Genomic DNA, 15,239 nt, shown 5'->3' on the forward strand with positions numbered 1-15,239 from the left:
GCAGCTGAGGTTTTCAATCACTTAGCCATCTAAGTTTACTCTGAGTCAGAGGCCCCTGAAAATAGAATTCAAAGTTTATTGACTCTCAAAGGATACTATATTTGTCAATATACTTTGAAACAAGATTCCACAGGATATCTATTTTGTGAGGAGAAGATCAGGAATCACAGTCAATTTGAACAGGCTATGATTTACCAGCATTGTATTGTGCTAGGCCATGTCCTAGGATAGGTCTCCCCACTAATTTTATTGGGATCCCAGATCTGTGATTTAAGCAGCAAAGATGTGCTTTAATTTTTAAATAAATACTTAATCTTTTCAATTATGTTCATCAATATTTTAATGTTTTGACTTCTGTTGGTTTGAAATTAGTTACAATAGTTTCAATATTTTTAAATGCATCTTAATGTCAAAGAAATTTGTATTCTTGTGTCTTTAACAGAAGGCAAATCCCCACTTCTAGCTTTGCCTTCTGAATATCTGGAAGAGCCCCTGAATTAGATCACCTGAGGTCCTGTCTTGACTGCAACCTCACATTTTAATTCAATGGTTATAGATAGTAAGCAGCATAAACACTCCACATCTGTACCACATGAGTGAGTGCAGGAGGGAAGGGACTACAGGTGACAAGCTCAAACCCAAGACTAGATCCAGTACAATGTAGCTCATTTAATGAAGAGAATGTCTGATTGGTTAAATTGATCTTGACATTCTAATGTACAAATTAAAAATCAATGATTTTTAATGAATGAATTCTTCACTCATTCGCCCAAGAGAAGTCAACTATTCTATATTTTTAATGTTTGGAGATCTTGTTGTGCAAAATAGGGCTACAAATTAGCTGATAAATCTCTGCAGTTTTAAAGAGCTAATTATTTTTCTCCAAGCAACTTTAAGGCAATTTTTGCTTGTGAGGATCTCTGTGTTGTTTCTTAGAAGTGACAGTGCAAGCTTGCTCCTTCATTTCTTCAAATGCAAATATCCCAGAATACAGTAAAACTGTCGATCAACTTTGGTAGTTTGGACAAGCAGGTTTTCTGGACTATCAAATGTGTCATTAACACTGCATTACCTTTAATTAACTTCTAAGATGTTACCCAGTAAATTTTCCAGTGAAACCAGTAAACTTCAAGAGAGACTAGAATCTTAGGCCCAGTGATTTTACAGGATAAGCAGAAACAGAACCCCTTGTGCAAGAGGCTGCGCAGGAGGAACCAAACGCTGATCTATCAGGACTCCTGAACAAATAATGAAAGGATAGTGCATTATCAAAGTTTTGCTGCACTGGGTTGCATGAACCCTACTAATATTTTTGTAACATATAAATTGCTGCCTAAATTCAAAGCTTTGTAGATGCTGGAAATCTTACAAAGCAGAATGTGCTGAATCTGACAGAACACAAGTAAATACAGGAAGGAAAAAGCCAGCTGGCTCCTAGCCTGATTTGCAACCTGCTTGATTTGTATTTCAACGAGATCATCGATGATCTGTGACTTAACTCCACATACCAGTCTTTTACTTATTCCCATTTCTACTTTAGATTTGCTGAACTCATTCTAGAAAGGGTTGGTTCTCATTTTTAAGAATATTTGAAATAGAAGCAGGAGTAGGGGACACGGCCTTCAAACTTGCTTCACTATCCTAGCTCACTGCTTCATCTACATCTCATATACCTACCCAACCAACTACCATCCAGTTTGACTTAAATTTCACTCCATGTGTTCTTTTAATAAACAGAGTGACTGAAGATCCAGATCAGAATCAGGTTTATTATCACCAGCATGTGACGTGAAATTTGTTAACTCAGCAGCAGTTCAACACAATACATAATCTATCCAAGAGAGAATAATAAAATAAAACATAATAATGAATAAGTAAATCAATTACATTTATTGAATAAATTTTAAAAAATGTGCAAAAACAGGAATACTGTATATTAAAAAAGTGAGGTAGCTTCTGAAGCTTCAATGTCCATTTAGGAATCGGATGGCAGAGCGAAAGAAGCTGTTCCTGAATCACTGAGTGTGTACCTTCAGGCTTCTGTACCTCCTACCTGATGGTAACAGTGAGAAAAGGGCATGCCCTGGGTGCCGGAGGTCCTTAATAATGGACACCGCCTTTACGAGACACCACTTTGTAGCTTTAGAGTAGAGAATACCAAAAATGTAATCCTCCCTATTAAAAAAAATTCTCTTCATATTAATATTAAATGGCTGAATCCCCAGCCCCTAGTTTTAGAATCACCGGAGTGGATCCTGTCTTCATGTAGGTACTTTGCTTATCTCATTAAGGATCTTGTATATTTCAAAGACTGCTCTCTTCTGAACTTGTATTAGTATAGGCCAAGCTTCCTCGTTTATTCTCCACAAGACAAGCAACCTACCTCTAGAATCACTCTTGGGAATTTAAAGTGCAATGACTGAGTTCAATATACTTTACTCAGTTGAGAAGAACTATATGATAAACAGTATTAAAATGAAGGCTCACAAAGGCACCATGCTTTCTTTTTACTATAACCCCTGATTTACACCTCCAACTTTGTTTACATTCCAAATTACTGGCAGTAACTGTGTTTATTTTTGCATCTCATGAACCAGCACATGCAGATCCCTTTGTGCACAAGCTTTATGCTTTTTGGTTTAGTTTTATCCTGTTCCTTACAGGTTTTGTTCTGGCAGTTAATTCTTGTCGCTCAGGGTTTACTGCTGGTTCTGGAGACACTAACCTCTGAACTCTGCCCACTGCTCTTCTGAGATTCTGACCACAGCAAAATCTTGGCTGGTTTACCCTGGGCAGCTTGCCACACATCACAAAAGTCAATTTTATCCACATCTGCAATTATAGCTGTTGTTACCTCCTTTTTAAGTAATAGCTTGATCTTAATTACATTATGAGGGCTATCAAATAAATGATCATGTGTTGTTATGTTAATTCACATTATATAACACAAGCTCTAATAGTATATTCCTTTCTTGGTTTTCAGCCACATGATAGAAAATATTACAGCACATTACCTAGAAATCTGCAGGCGAACTAGGGTCCTTAAACTAATCTATGTGAAAACTGAACCTCCCAACAAAATCAACTTACTTTAGGTACATGCTTATCTATTTAATGCCACCTAACACATCTTACCAGAATCTGTCACAAACAACTGTGAAACCTCCTGATGCTGAAAGACAGAATGTTATAACTAAGACAGAGAGCTCACTCTGCAGCAACCTCTCATGTTGTTCTATTTTATCAAAGAGGTCCTGAAGGATACTTCTCCCCCTCTCCTATTTTCCACATCTTCCCCCAGAACCCAGTATGAACTTCCAAAGGCTAACAGAATCACTGAAAAGTACAGCACAGTGCTATCAGCCCCTCCAATCTATGCCGAACCACTTAAACTGCCTAGTCCCATTGACCTACACCCCAAGCATAGCCATCTATACCCATACAATCGATGTATATACCCAAACATCTTTTATACGTTGAAATACAACTTGCAAGAACCACTTGCGCTGGCAGCTCATTCCACTCTCTCACAACCCTCTGAGTGAAGAAATTTCTCCTCAGGGTCCCCTTAAACATTTCACCTTTTACCCTTAACCCATGACCTCTAGTTGTAGTCCTCCCAAGATCAGATTAAAAAGCCTGCATTTACCCTATCTATACCCCTCATAATTTTGTACATCTCTTATCAAATCTCCCCTCAGTCTTCTACATTAAAGCCTATTAAAGTTCAAGCCTATTCAACCTTTCCTTATAACTTAGGTCCTCAAGTCCTGGCAACATCCTTGTAAATTTTCTCTGCACCCTTTCAATCTTACTTACGGTTTTCCTGTAGGTAGGTGAGCAAAAACTGTACACAATACCCCAAATTAGGCCTCACCAATGCCTTATACAACTTCAACATAACATCTCATCTCCCATACTCAATGATGAAGACCAAAGTGCCAAAAGCTGTCTTTACAACCCTATCTATCTATGCTGCCACTTACAGTGAACTATGGATTTGTATTCCCAAATCCTTTGTTCTACCGCATTCCTCAGTACGCTACGGTTCACTGTGTAAGACCTACCTAGTTGGACCTACCGAGTGCAACACCTCGGACGTGTCTGCATTAAATTCCACCTGCCATTTTGCAGCCCATTTTTCCAGCTGTCAGATCCCACTGCAAGCACTGATAGTCTTCTTCACTGTCCACTACACCAATCTTGCTATCATCAGCAAATTTGCTGATCTATTTAATCACATTACCATCTAGATCACTTATACAGATGACAAACAATGGGCCCAGCACTAATCCCTGTGGCACTCCACTACTCACAGGCCTCCAGTCAGACAAGCAAATATCTACTACTGCCTCTGGTTTTTCCCACAAAGCCAATGTCTAATCCAATTTACTACCTCATCTTAAATGTGAAGCAACTGAACCATCCTGACCAACCTCCCATGGGAACTTAGTCAAATGCCTTGTTGAAGTCCACGTAGACAACATCCACTGCCTTGCCTACATCCATTTTCTTGGTAACTTCATTGAATAACTCGAAGATAGGTTAAAGACAACCTACCATGCATAAAGCCATGTTGACTATCCCTAATCAGTCCCTGTCTATCCAAATATTCATATACCTAGTCCCTTAAAATACCTTACAGTAACATTCCACCTACCAATGTCAGGCTCACAGGTCTATATTTTCCTGGTTTATTTTTAGAGCCTTTCTTAAACAGTGGAACAACATTTGCTATCCTTCAGTCTTCTGGTACCTCTCCATTAATTAGTAAGGAAGGTTCAATCTTTAGGTGTTAATATTGAAGTAGTAAAATGGATTCAACAGTGGCTGGATGGGAGATGCCAGAGAGTAGTAGTGGATAACTGTCAGGTTGGAGGCCGGTGACTAGTGGTGTGCCTCAGGGATCTGTACTGGGTCCAGTGTTGTTTGTCATATACATTAATGATCTGGATGATGGGGTGGTAAATTGGATTAGTAAATGCTCAGATGATAGTAAGATAGGTGGCATTGTGGATAATGAAGTTGGTTTTCAAAGCTTGCAGAGAGATTTAGGCCAGTTAGAAGAGTGGGCTGAAAGATGGCAGATGGATTTTAATGCTGTTAAGTGTGAGGTGTTACATTTGGGTAGGAATAATCAAAATAGGACATACATGTTAAATGAGTTGGGTACTGAAGAATGCAGTAGAACAGAGTGATCTAGGAATAATGGTGCATAGTTCCTTGAAGGTGGAATCTCATGTGGATAGGGTGGTGAAGAAAGCTTTTGGTATGCTGGCCTTTATAAATTAGAGCATTGACTATAGGAGTTGGGATGCAATGTTAAAATTGACAAGGCATTGGTAAGGCCAAATTTGGAGTATTGTGTACAGTTCTGGTCAATGAATTACAGAAAAGATGTCAACAAAATAGAGAGAGTACAGAGAAGATTTACTAGAATGTTACCTGGGTTTCAGCATCTAAGTTACAGAGAAAGGTTGAACAAGTTAGGTCTTTATTCTTTGGAGTGTAGAAGGTTGAGGGGGAACTTGATAGAGGTATTTAAAATTATGAGGGGGATAGATAGAGTTGACGTGGATAGGCTTTTTCCATTGAGAGTAGGGGAGATTCAAACAAGAGGACATGAGTTGAGAGTTAAGGGGCAAAAGTTTATGGGTAACAATAGACAGTAGACAGTAGATGTAGGAGTAGGCCATTTGGCCCTCCTAGCCAGCACTGCCATTCACCGTGATCATGGCTGATCATACATAATCAGTACCCCGTTCCTGCCCTCTCCCCACATCCCTTGACCCCACTATCTGTAAGAGCTCTATCTAACTCTCTCTTGAATGCACCCAGAGACTTGGCCTCCACTGACTTCTGGGGCAGAGCATTCCACATATCCACCACTCTATGGGTGAAAAAGTTTTTCCGCATCTCTGTTCTAAATGGCCTACCCCTTATTCTTAAACTGTGGCCTCTAGTTCTGGACTCAGCCATCAGCAGGAACATGCTTCCTGTCTCCAGAGTGTCCAATCCCTTAATAATCTTATTTGTTTCAAGCAGATCCCCTCTCATCCTTCAAAATTCCGGTGTATACAAGGGGAACGTTCTTTACTCAGAGAGTGGTAGCTGTGTGGAACAAGCTTCCAGTAGAAGTGGTAGCGACAGGTTTGATATTGTCATTTAAAGTAAAATTGGATAAGTATATGGACAGGAAAGGAATGGAGGGTTATGGGCTGAGTGCAGGTTGGTGGGACTAGGTGAGCGTAAGTGTTCGGCATGGACTAGAAGGGCCGAGATGGCCTATTTCTGTGCTGTAATTGTTATATGTTTATATGGTTAATAGTCTTGTTAATTGTGATCTGTCCTCCAAGAGGACCACAGCCTTTTCATTAAGTTTGGCGGTTTGTGTGCCTCAATAATCTGGAGAGCTGTTTGCTGGGGCACCATTTCTTGCGCTCCCGTTAAATCTACCAGGTTCACTGGAAAATATATTATAAGCAATGTAATGTCTGAATAAAGTGAATTAAAAATGTGTTGGATATTAATAGAAATAACAGTGAATACTCTAGAAAATCTGCCAACTAACAACACTTAAGTCCTGAGCATGTCAAATAATCTAAGTTTTATTGTAAAAGAGTAAACAGTCAACGTTTCTGGCAGAGACCCTTCATCAGGACTGATGAAGGGCTTCGGCCCTAAATGTTGAGAGTTTACTCTTCTAGATGTTGCCTGGCGTGCTGAGTTCCTCCAGTATTTTGTGTGCGTTGCTTGGATTTCCAGCATCTGTAGATTTTATCATTTTTTTAAATATATATTTTAAGTATCCAAAGAAGGCATGAGAGCAGTATATTTCATTAGGAGTTTGGGGAGAATTGGTATGTCACCAAAGACACTCACAAAATTTCTATACCGTCTGGTATAGAGGGGCCACTGCACAGGATTGGAAAAAGCTGCAGAATCTTGTAATCTCAGCCAACTCCATCGTGACCACCAGCTTCTCCAGCAAATAGGATACCTTCAAAAGGCAATTCCCCAAACAGGCAGCATCCATCATTAAGGACCTCCATCACCCAGGACATAACCTACCCTCTTCTCATTGCTACCGTCAAGGATGTGGTACAAGAGCCTGAAGATACAGTCAACGTTTCAAGGAACAGCGTTTTCGCCTCTGCCATCAGATTTCTGAATGGACAATGAATCCACAAACACTACTTCAGAATTTTCCCCCTCTCTTTTTGCACTTCTTATTTAAGTTACTTTTTATATATACGTCTTATTGTAATTCATAGCATTTATTACGTATTGCAACGTACTGCTGCTCCAAAACAACAAACTTTATGACGTAAGCCAGTAATATTAAAAACTTATTCCGATCAACTTTTAATCTTATGATGCTATTAGCAGAAGACCTATGACAAATGAAGAACATTTTGCAGCAGAAACAAGAGCTGTACACAACCAGTCCTGAAATGACTTATGCTTCCGATGTAAAAGAGCTCACACCTTCACTCTGTTCTGTAACCGACGACTGCCGAAATATTGCTACCCCAGGAGTTTTGCACGATCATTCTGAAAACCTTTGTGACAGCCTCAGGTATAAAATAAGCATTCATAAAGAAGTATTGCACTATATAATAATCACAAAAGTTTAATAAATTACTGCAAAAACATATCTTTAGCAGCAGGCTGATAAAATTATACTGAGCACATACCAAGACTAGCATTGCCTTTTGCAATGGAAATTGTTTTCACAAATCTTCTGGCAAAGGACATCCGTCGCTCTTCATTCTCTTCAGCTGAGGATACACTACAATCACCCAATGAGTTTTCATATACATCCTTTAAAACATAAAAATAATTGTATATTAAAAATATATCCAAGTAGAGGAGAAAATGTACTGTCCTGGTTTTACGGAATTAGTCGGGGTATTAATCAGGTTACTGCTGCTGTCAAACAAGTCCATATTTGATATATTTGAGTTGTGTAAAGATTAGCTGATCAGAATTCAGGATCCGCATGTTCTAGTAAGAAATAATGACAAGGATGGTGAGATTAAGGTAACCTTAAATAACCCAAGAGGTCACTAAATGTAGTCACACAGAGAAAGGGAGCATACATAGGTTTAGAAAGTTAGAATCAAACTGGGCCTATGTGGAATATAAAGTCAGCAGGAACGTGCTCAAGTAGGTGATTAGGAAGGCCTAAGGGTGCCAAGAAATGTCCTTGCTGAGCAGTATCAAGGAGAATCCCAAGGCATTTGTTTTAAGAAAAAGAGGGTAACAAAGGAGGGGTTAAAGTCCACTTGAGGATAAAGGAGGACTCTTTTTCTTGGAATCAGAGCAAGTGGATAAGGTATTAAATAAGGACTTTGTGTAAATATTTACTGACAATAAGGATTTTGAGGATAGTGAAGGCAGAGAGGAGCATGCTAAAATGCTGGGACATTTTGAAATTAAGGACATAATGATAGGTCTTCTGAAAGCATTAAATTGGATAAGTCCTCAGGGGCTGATGGCATTCATCCCAGAATATTGAAAGCAACAAATGAGGAGAATGGTGGGGCTTTGACAAAGATCTTTATTTCATCACCAACAACAGGCGAGCTACTAGAGGAATGGGGGTAGCAAATAATGTATCTTTGTTCAAGAAAGGAAATAGGGATATTCCTGTTATTATAAGCAAGTGAACCTCTTCATACAAATTCACATTATCCCAAACTGCTCCTACATGCGCAATTTTCTTTTTTAATTATTAATTTCAGAGACATTAGCTGATTTGATCCTCCCCTTTGGAATTCCTTTTTGTACCTATGCTGATAATATACAATTTAAGCAATCCCATTGAAAAGGCAGCATTTTCTGTTAGAGTACTATATAAATTAAAAACGTTTATTTTTATAGTGGCATGTTCAAAGAGAGTAATGCAGCTTCAATACCTTGCAAAATGATGATGGAATTGAGAGATCTTCACTGCATGCACTGCCATGCATTGCCACAGTGGAGACCTGATGAAGATCCTCACTCTCAAATATCTTTTCATCAGCAAAGTCACTTTCAGTTGCTTCTACCTAGAAACACATTTAGAGATTACTCTTTACATGTGCAAAGGAAAAAAAAATCAAGTGTTATCTGTTGTTAAAACAAACATCCTGAACTAAATAAGGTTCCCATAACCAGTGAGAAATGACAGGGAAACAAAGCAGTCTATTGAGCACAGATAATGGTAATACCTGTTACTGGAATCTATTGTGATTGCAATCTATTATGAAACAGCTTCCTGTTACTGACCATATCTTCTCAAAAATGGCTTTGGAAAAGGGACATACAGTTGTATGTCAGAACATTAAAGAATGCAAGATCAGGTCAAGATGCATAAACTATGAATTTATTGCTATAATGTTATTACTATAACATTAATTAAAATAAGAAACTGTCAGTTTATCAGATGCATGGGAACACCATTACCACCATCTTTTCTTCAAAATCATTCAACTTTCTGACCTGGAAATATTATTTCATCATTCTTGGATCTAAATCCTACACCTGCCACAAAACAAAGGTATAAGAATACCTTCATCAGGACTGCAGCTCACTATCACCTCTTCAAGAGTTATTAGGAAGATGTATAGAATCATGCCCAGTTGGCTATTCTTAAATACCAGACATTGTAAGCCAACATAGAGGAGCAGCAGACAGTTAAGTTCAATCAAGGAATATAGTGAAAAATATGGAAATTAAAACTGAGGTAGAAGATTAGCCATGGTTTTGCTGAAGGGTGGAGCGAGGAATAAAGTCCAAATGACTCATTTACGTTTAATTGTGCATTCCACTTTCTGTTGCCCTTCCTTTCTTAGCCATTTTCATCTGTGAGCATTTGACAGGCACCAATAATCTGATTCAAGAACTAAAATCTCAAAAAAATATTGTTTCTTGTACAGAGATTTTACATCTCAGATGGGGGATTAAATCCATGTTAAAATTACAGCTGTTTGTGATGCGGCAATACCCTTACAACATGTTTTCTTCATTTCTTTATTAATATACCTCCCCAGAGACATATATTACATCAAGAATAACTACTTTGCTTCACAGTTCCTGATCTCTTCTTACTATCTGATTGATTCTCCTGTCTGATCTTCTCAACCTTTAGGAACAGAGCTAATTCGCTCCTCTTTCATTTGCTTATACTTATAAAATGTCAAGTATACTAGAATATATAAAACTCAGCCTCGGTCATCCTGCAACCATATCCATAATGAATATTACTTCATACTTTAACTTGCACTACAAATTCACTGATCTTGTTTATCAATATTCAGCGCATTCATATAATCTTGAATTTTGGCTTTCTTGCCATTTTTCCTTCCACTGACATTTTTGCAGATGTAATTATTAAAAGCTAATGCACTTCCTATTATACTCTGCTTTTCAATAATCATATTGCTATATTCCAGAAGTGGCTTTCCTTCCTTTTTAGTGTTACAACTTCTTAACTTAACTTTCTTTTATCTTGTTATCTAGTTCCCCAGCAGGATGCAAGTGATGTTTGCTGCAATGGAACAGCTCCTTCCTTTTCTAATACCAGTGCCAGGGTCACAAGAACTGAAACTCCTTCCTCATATGCCAACTTTGCAGCACACATTGAACTTGCTGATCTCTTAAACCCGGTGCCAATCTTCATGTGCCCCAGATAGCTTTTCAATTTGGACCCTTCTATGTCTTAACCTTTCTGCTGAATCTTTTCCCCATCTCTAATATAGACTGTGGTAACACGATACTCGCACTGCAAGTTCCTCTCTAACCCAGAGGGAATAGACTGAAAATTTCATTCAAGTTTTCTAACATATCCTTTGAATCCTTTGAATGTTTATGTAATCTCACTTAATTATTGAATCTTTGGGATTTATGTATCAGTCTAATAAACAAATGCTGTGTCCTCTTAAGTCCAATATTCTCTACACAAACAAAGATACTGGCTATTAAGGATAATATAGAGCTGTGAGTTAATAGCTATTTGGTTGATCTACCCTTTGATCTCATTTTAAGAAGCCAATTCAAGTTTAATTTGTATTCCCAGTCTAGATCAAGCATGTGTATTACCACTAATTATGATGCCAGATCACTGCTAATAGGCCGAAAGGTACAGTTAAGGAGATGCACTTATGAGTGCATCAGAAACACAAGTCAACTAACCATTGCTAATTCTGCATGAAAAACAGCAGCATCGCCAGCCTCCTCCTCATCACCATCACCAGGCTGATAAAAGGACAGCACAGATTCTTCATTGGTAGGCACATCCCCCTCCTCTGGAGAAAACTGCTGAAAGAGTGAAGTTTGAGAAGTTTGAGTATACCACATGCAGCACAGATAAATGGAAACACCATGATTCATTGGAAGACATTTAATTTACAATATTTATTTAGAGACACAGCAACCAACAGGCTCTTCCAGACCTGTTGGGCGTATTGACAAGCAATTTATTTACATTAACCTAATCGCTGGACAATTTACAATGCCAAAATAACCACCTAACCAGTACATCTTTGGACTATGGGAGGAAAATGGAGTGCTCAGAACAAATCCACATGGTCATAGGGAGAACATACAAACTCTTTACACCTTTAATGAGTGCCGAAATCTGGAACGCCCCAAACCGTAACAGCGTTGAGCTAACTGCTATGCTACTGTGATGGTCATGAAACTAACTTATGAGGATATCCAAGTTTTCAACACATTTACAGTGACGGTCTTCAAAGGTTATTGAGAATATAAGGGTTGTATCACTTAGTGGTGGTTTGGGGGGGGGGGGGGGTGGCAGAAAATCAATATATTCTATTAAATTGGAGAATATGTTTAAAATTATTGATACATAGAACCCAAAACAAGTAAAACCAACACACTTCAAGCACAGTTTTTTGGGTCCAGATTTCAGCATCTGCAGACTTGTATCTCCCTACATTACATGCAATTCTGCTACTTCCCACAGTTTATTTTACAATATGATTGCTTCACCTATTAAAAAACACACAAAATATCTAGAAAGCTGGATGCATATACTTTAAATACACTTGAATAAATACAAGCTGTTTTTTTGAAATTGAAAAATCTGTCACTTATCTGGAATTGGAAAAAAAAGACTACATTTAAAACTTTCAAACTAGCAACATGATTAAAATGTAAAAAGTTTACCATTTTCAGCATTTGCACACACAGCATAGAGATACAATGCAGCACAACAAAATGATGGTGTTTCAGCTCAATTATATTGGCTACTCAATTAAAATGTTATAATCATAAGCCAATACTTCAGTAACTATTGAGCATTTCCTCTACTGACTTTATAGATTATTGTAGAACACACAATTATATTGAAATAAATCACAATTACAGAACCTTACTGGAATTTACAATATGGGAATTTTCACAAAGACAGTCTTTTGAAGCAAAATAACCACTAAATCCAAGTGGAGCTGAAATCAGCATTTTTTTTTGTAATTACAACTACCATTAATCAATTCTTCAGAGGATAGTATTGTACAGATACTAGCAACACCTTCCTAGTGATTATATAAGGCAACTCCAGTGACTAAAGCAGTCTCATACTAAATGTCAACAGAGCACAAAACAGAATAAAATGTCCCTAGGATTGTACTTGATTCGCATGCATCTCAAATTTGGTTGAAATGTTCAGTTTGGTTGGATGGGAATTAAAAAGATTAGTGTCTAATTTTGAATTCTTTAGTCTTATTTCCTCCAGTACTCCATTAGGCCCAAATACCCAATTTTAACTAAAATCCAACTGTTCTTAGACTACAGTTCAGTATTCAACATCATAATTCCCTCCAGGTTCAACAAGCAGCTCAGAGATCTCATCCTTCACCCTGCCTTGTGTAGCTGGATATTGGACTTCCTGTCAGATCACTGACAGGTGGTAAGAGTGGCACCCTCACCTCTGTCCCTCTGACCCTCAAAAAAGGTGTCCCTCAGGGCTATGTGCTAAGTCCCCTCCTTTACTCTCTGTATACTCATGACTGTCTCTCCACCCACAGCTCCAATCTGCTAATTAAATTTGCTGATGATACTACACTGATTGGCCTAACCTCAAATAATAACGAGGCAGCCTACAGAAAGAAACTTATCACCCTGACACAGAGGTGTCAAGAAAACTATCTTTCTCTCAAAGTCGCAAAAACAAAGAAGCTGGTTGTGGACTACAGGAGGAATGGAGACAGGTTAGCCCCTACTGACAACAATAGATCTGGGGTTGAGATGATGAACAGCTTTAAGTTTCTCGGCATAAACATCAGAGCCTCTTTCACCTCAGATGGTTGAAGTTTGATATGGGCCCCCAAATCCTAAGAACTTTTTATAGAGGCACTACTGAGAGCATCCTGACTGACTGCATCATTGCCTGGTATGGGAACTGTACTCCCCTCAATCACAGGACTCTGCAGAGAGTGGTGCGGACAGCCCAGCCCATCTGTTGATATGAACTTCCTACTATTAAGATGTTTACAAAGGCAGGTGTGTAAAAACAGCTCGAAGGATCATTGGGCTATTTGGATCGGGGGGTGGGGGAGAAGAGAAAGACAATGAGAACAAGGGTATGAGGGAGGGAGCGAGCAAGGGAGGAGACACAAGGAATGACTGAGATAACTAGTTCCTAGCTGGGAAGAGGAATACACTCACTGGCCACTTGAATGGGTACACCTGTAGACCTCCTTGTTAATGAACATATCTAATCAACCAATCACGTGGCAGCAACTCAATGCATACAAGCATGCAGACATGGTCAAGAGGTTCAGTTATTGTTCAGTCCAAACATCAGAATGGGGAAGAAATATAATCTAACTGACTTTGACCATGGAATGACTGTTGATGCCATACAGGGCAGTTTGAGTATCTCAGCAATTGCTGATCAGTTTACAGAGAATGGTGTGAATATCAAAAAAAAATCCAGTGAATGCAGTTGTGGGCAAGAACACCTTGTTAATGAGAAGTTAGAGAATGGCCAGACTGGTTCAAGCTTACAGAAAGATGACAGTAATTCAAATAACCATGCATTACAGAAGAGCATCATTGAATGCACAACACGTTGAATCTATAGCAGAAGACCACACTAGGCTCCACTCCTGTATCAAATAAAGTGGCTATTTAGTGCAGTAGGGAGAAAAATGGAATTAATTACACAGATGACCCTGCATTTCTCACGGAACTAAAAACACCAAAATGAAGAGCATGTTTTGTGCTGAGAACTGAATGACCAAGAAAGGACCAAGTGAAACTTGGGCTTAATTGTTGCAAAATAGTCAAGTATTTTTCCTCCTCTGTAAAATGTGGAGAGTACAGAGGCTGAGACCTCACTCAGACCCACAGCAATCCTTCTACATTATCCTCCCTACCACTTCTCAGTGACTATCAGCAGTTCCTTTCAGGCCTGAAGTAGACATGGAAAAAAATAGTCAGCACTTTTCATCTTAAGAATTCCCTCAACTTTTTAAACATTTTTTTTTACAAAAGAGCCCTGATGTTAAGTGAAGAGCTCTTCTGCATTTTTCAAATTTCAGGCAGCAGATCTGTATGCACAGAAATAAAGACCAGAAGCTAAGAATGAAAAATATCTTTTCATTGCATCCATATTATATCTAATATATAAGTAAAACAAATTATATATTCTTTTTTCAATGAATCCAATTAATTTTGGATATACAGCCCACTTCAAATACAACATATTGGATTAAGTACCACCATGTAAACAGAGTTTATTCTGTGCACTGGAAAAATACCACAATTTATGTTACTATTACTCTCATATCAAAACCGTTTAAATGTAAACTTACCGGCAAAGGCTTGGCTACACCAATTCTAACTTTGCCTCCTGATGCACCTTTCAGCGCCTGAACAGCTTCGTCAAGAGTTGCATTCTCCAGATTAATACTGTTGACAAACATGAGTCGGTCCCCTGGAAGAAGTCTACCATCTTGCTCAGCCACACCATTTGGTACTAATGACCGAATTACAATGACTGTCCTAAGCGGGTCAACTGGATCCTGAGATAGCAAATGTAAAAAATAGTATCAAAGCGAAAAAGACTCCTTTAAATTTAAATCTCTACTTATTTAACCAGATGTAGTACTTGCTTTCAAGTACACCTCGCTATAATTTACATTTCTTTTGATGGAAGGAATACACAATTAAAACTAACAATTTAAAACTTGGAAGGTCCTACCATACAACTCTGAAGGTAAGATGAT

At 38.4% G+C, this 15,239-nt stretch overlaps 1 protein-coding gene across 12 annotated transcripts in view; it reads right to left on the reverse strand.

Annotated features, from left to right (window-relative positions):
- The window catches only part of LOC132396778 (multiple PDZ domain protein), a 202,091-nt gene that overhangs the window by 109,670 nt on the left and 77,182 nt on the right, over positions 1-15,239 (reverse strand). For 11 of the 12 annotated variants that reach the window (XR_009513123.1, XM_059974663.1, XM_059974669.1 and 8 more), the window contains exons 18-21: positions 14,826-15,035; positions 11,179-11,304; positions 8,922-9,053; positions 7,698-7,824 (exon numbers count right to left, since the gene is read on the reverse strand). Coding sequence is in view for 11 of the 12 variants with exons in the window: in XM_059974663.1 (XP_059830646.1) it covers positions 7,698-7,824; positions 8,922-9,053; positions 11,179-11,304; positions 14,826-15,035 (595 nt within the window). In the remaining variant the exon portion in view is untranslated. The remainder of the gene's footprint in view (positions 1-7,697; positions 7,825-8,921; positions 9,054-11,178; positions 11,305-14,825; positions 15,036-15,239) is intronic. The other variant, XM_059974662.1, reaches the window with a different exon arrangement.

This window comes from Hypanus sabinus, chromosome 7 (genome assembly GCF_030144855.1).
Source record: "Hypanus sabinus isolate sHypSab1 chromosome 7, sHypSab1.hap1, whole genome shotgun sequence".
Taxonomy (NCBI): Eukaryota; Metazoa; Chordata; class Chondrichthyes; order Myliobatiformes; family Dasyatidae; genus Hypanus; species Hypanus sabinus.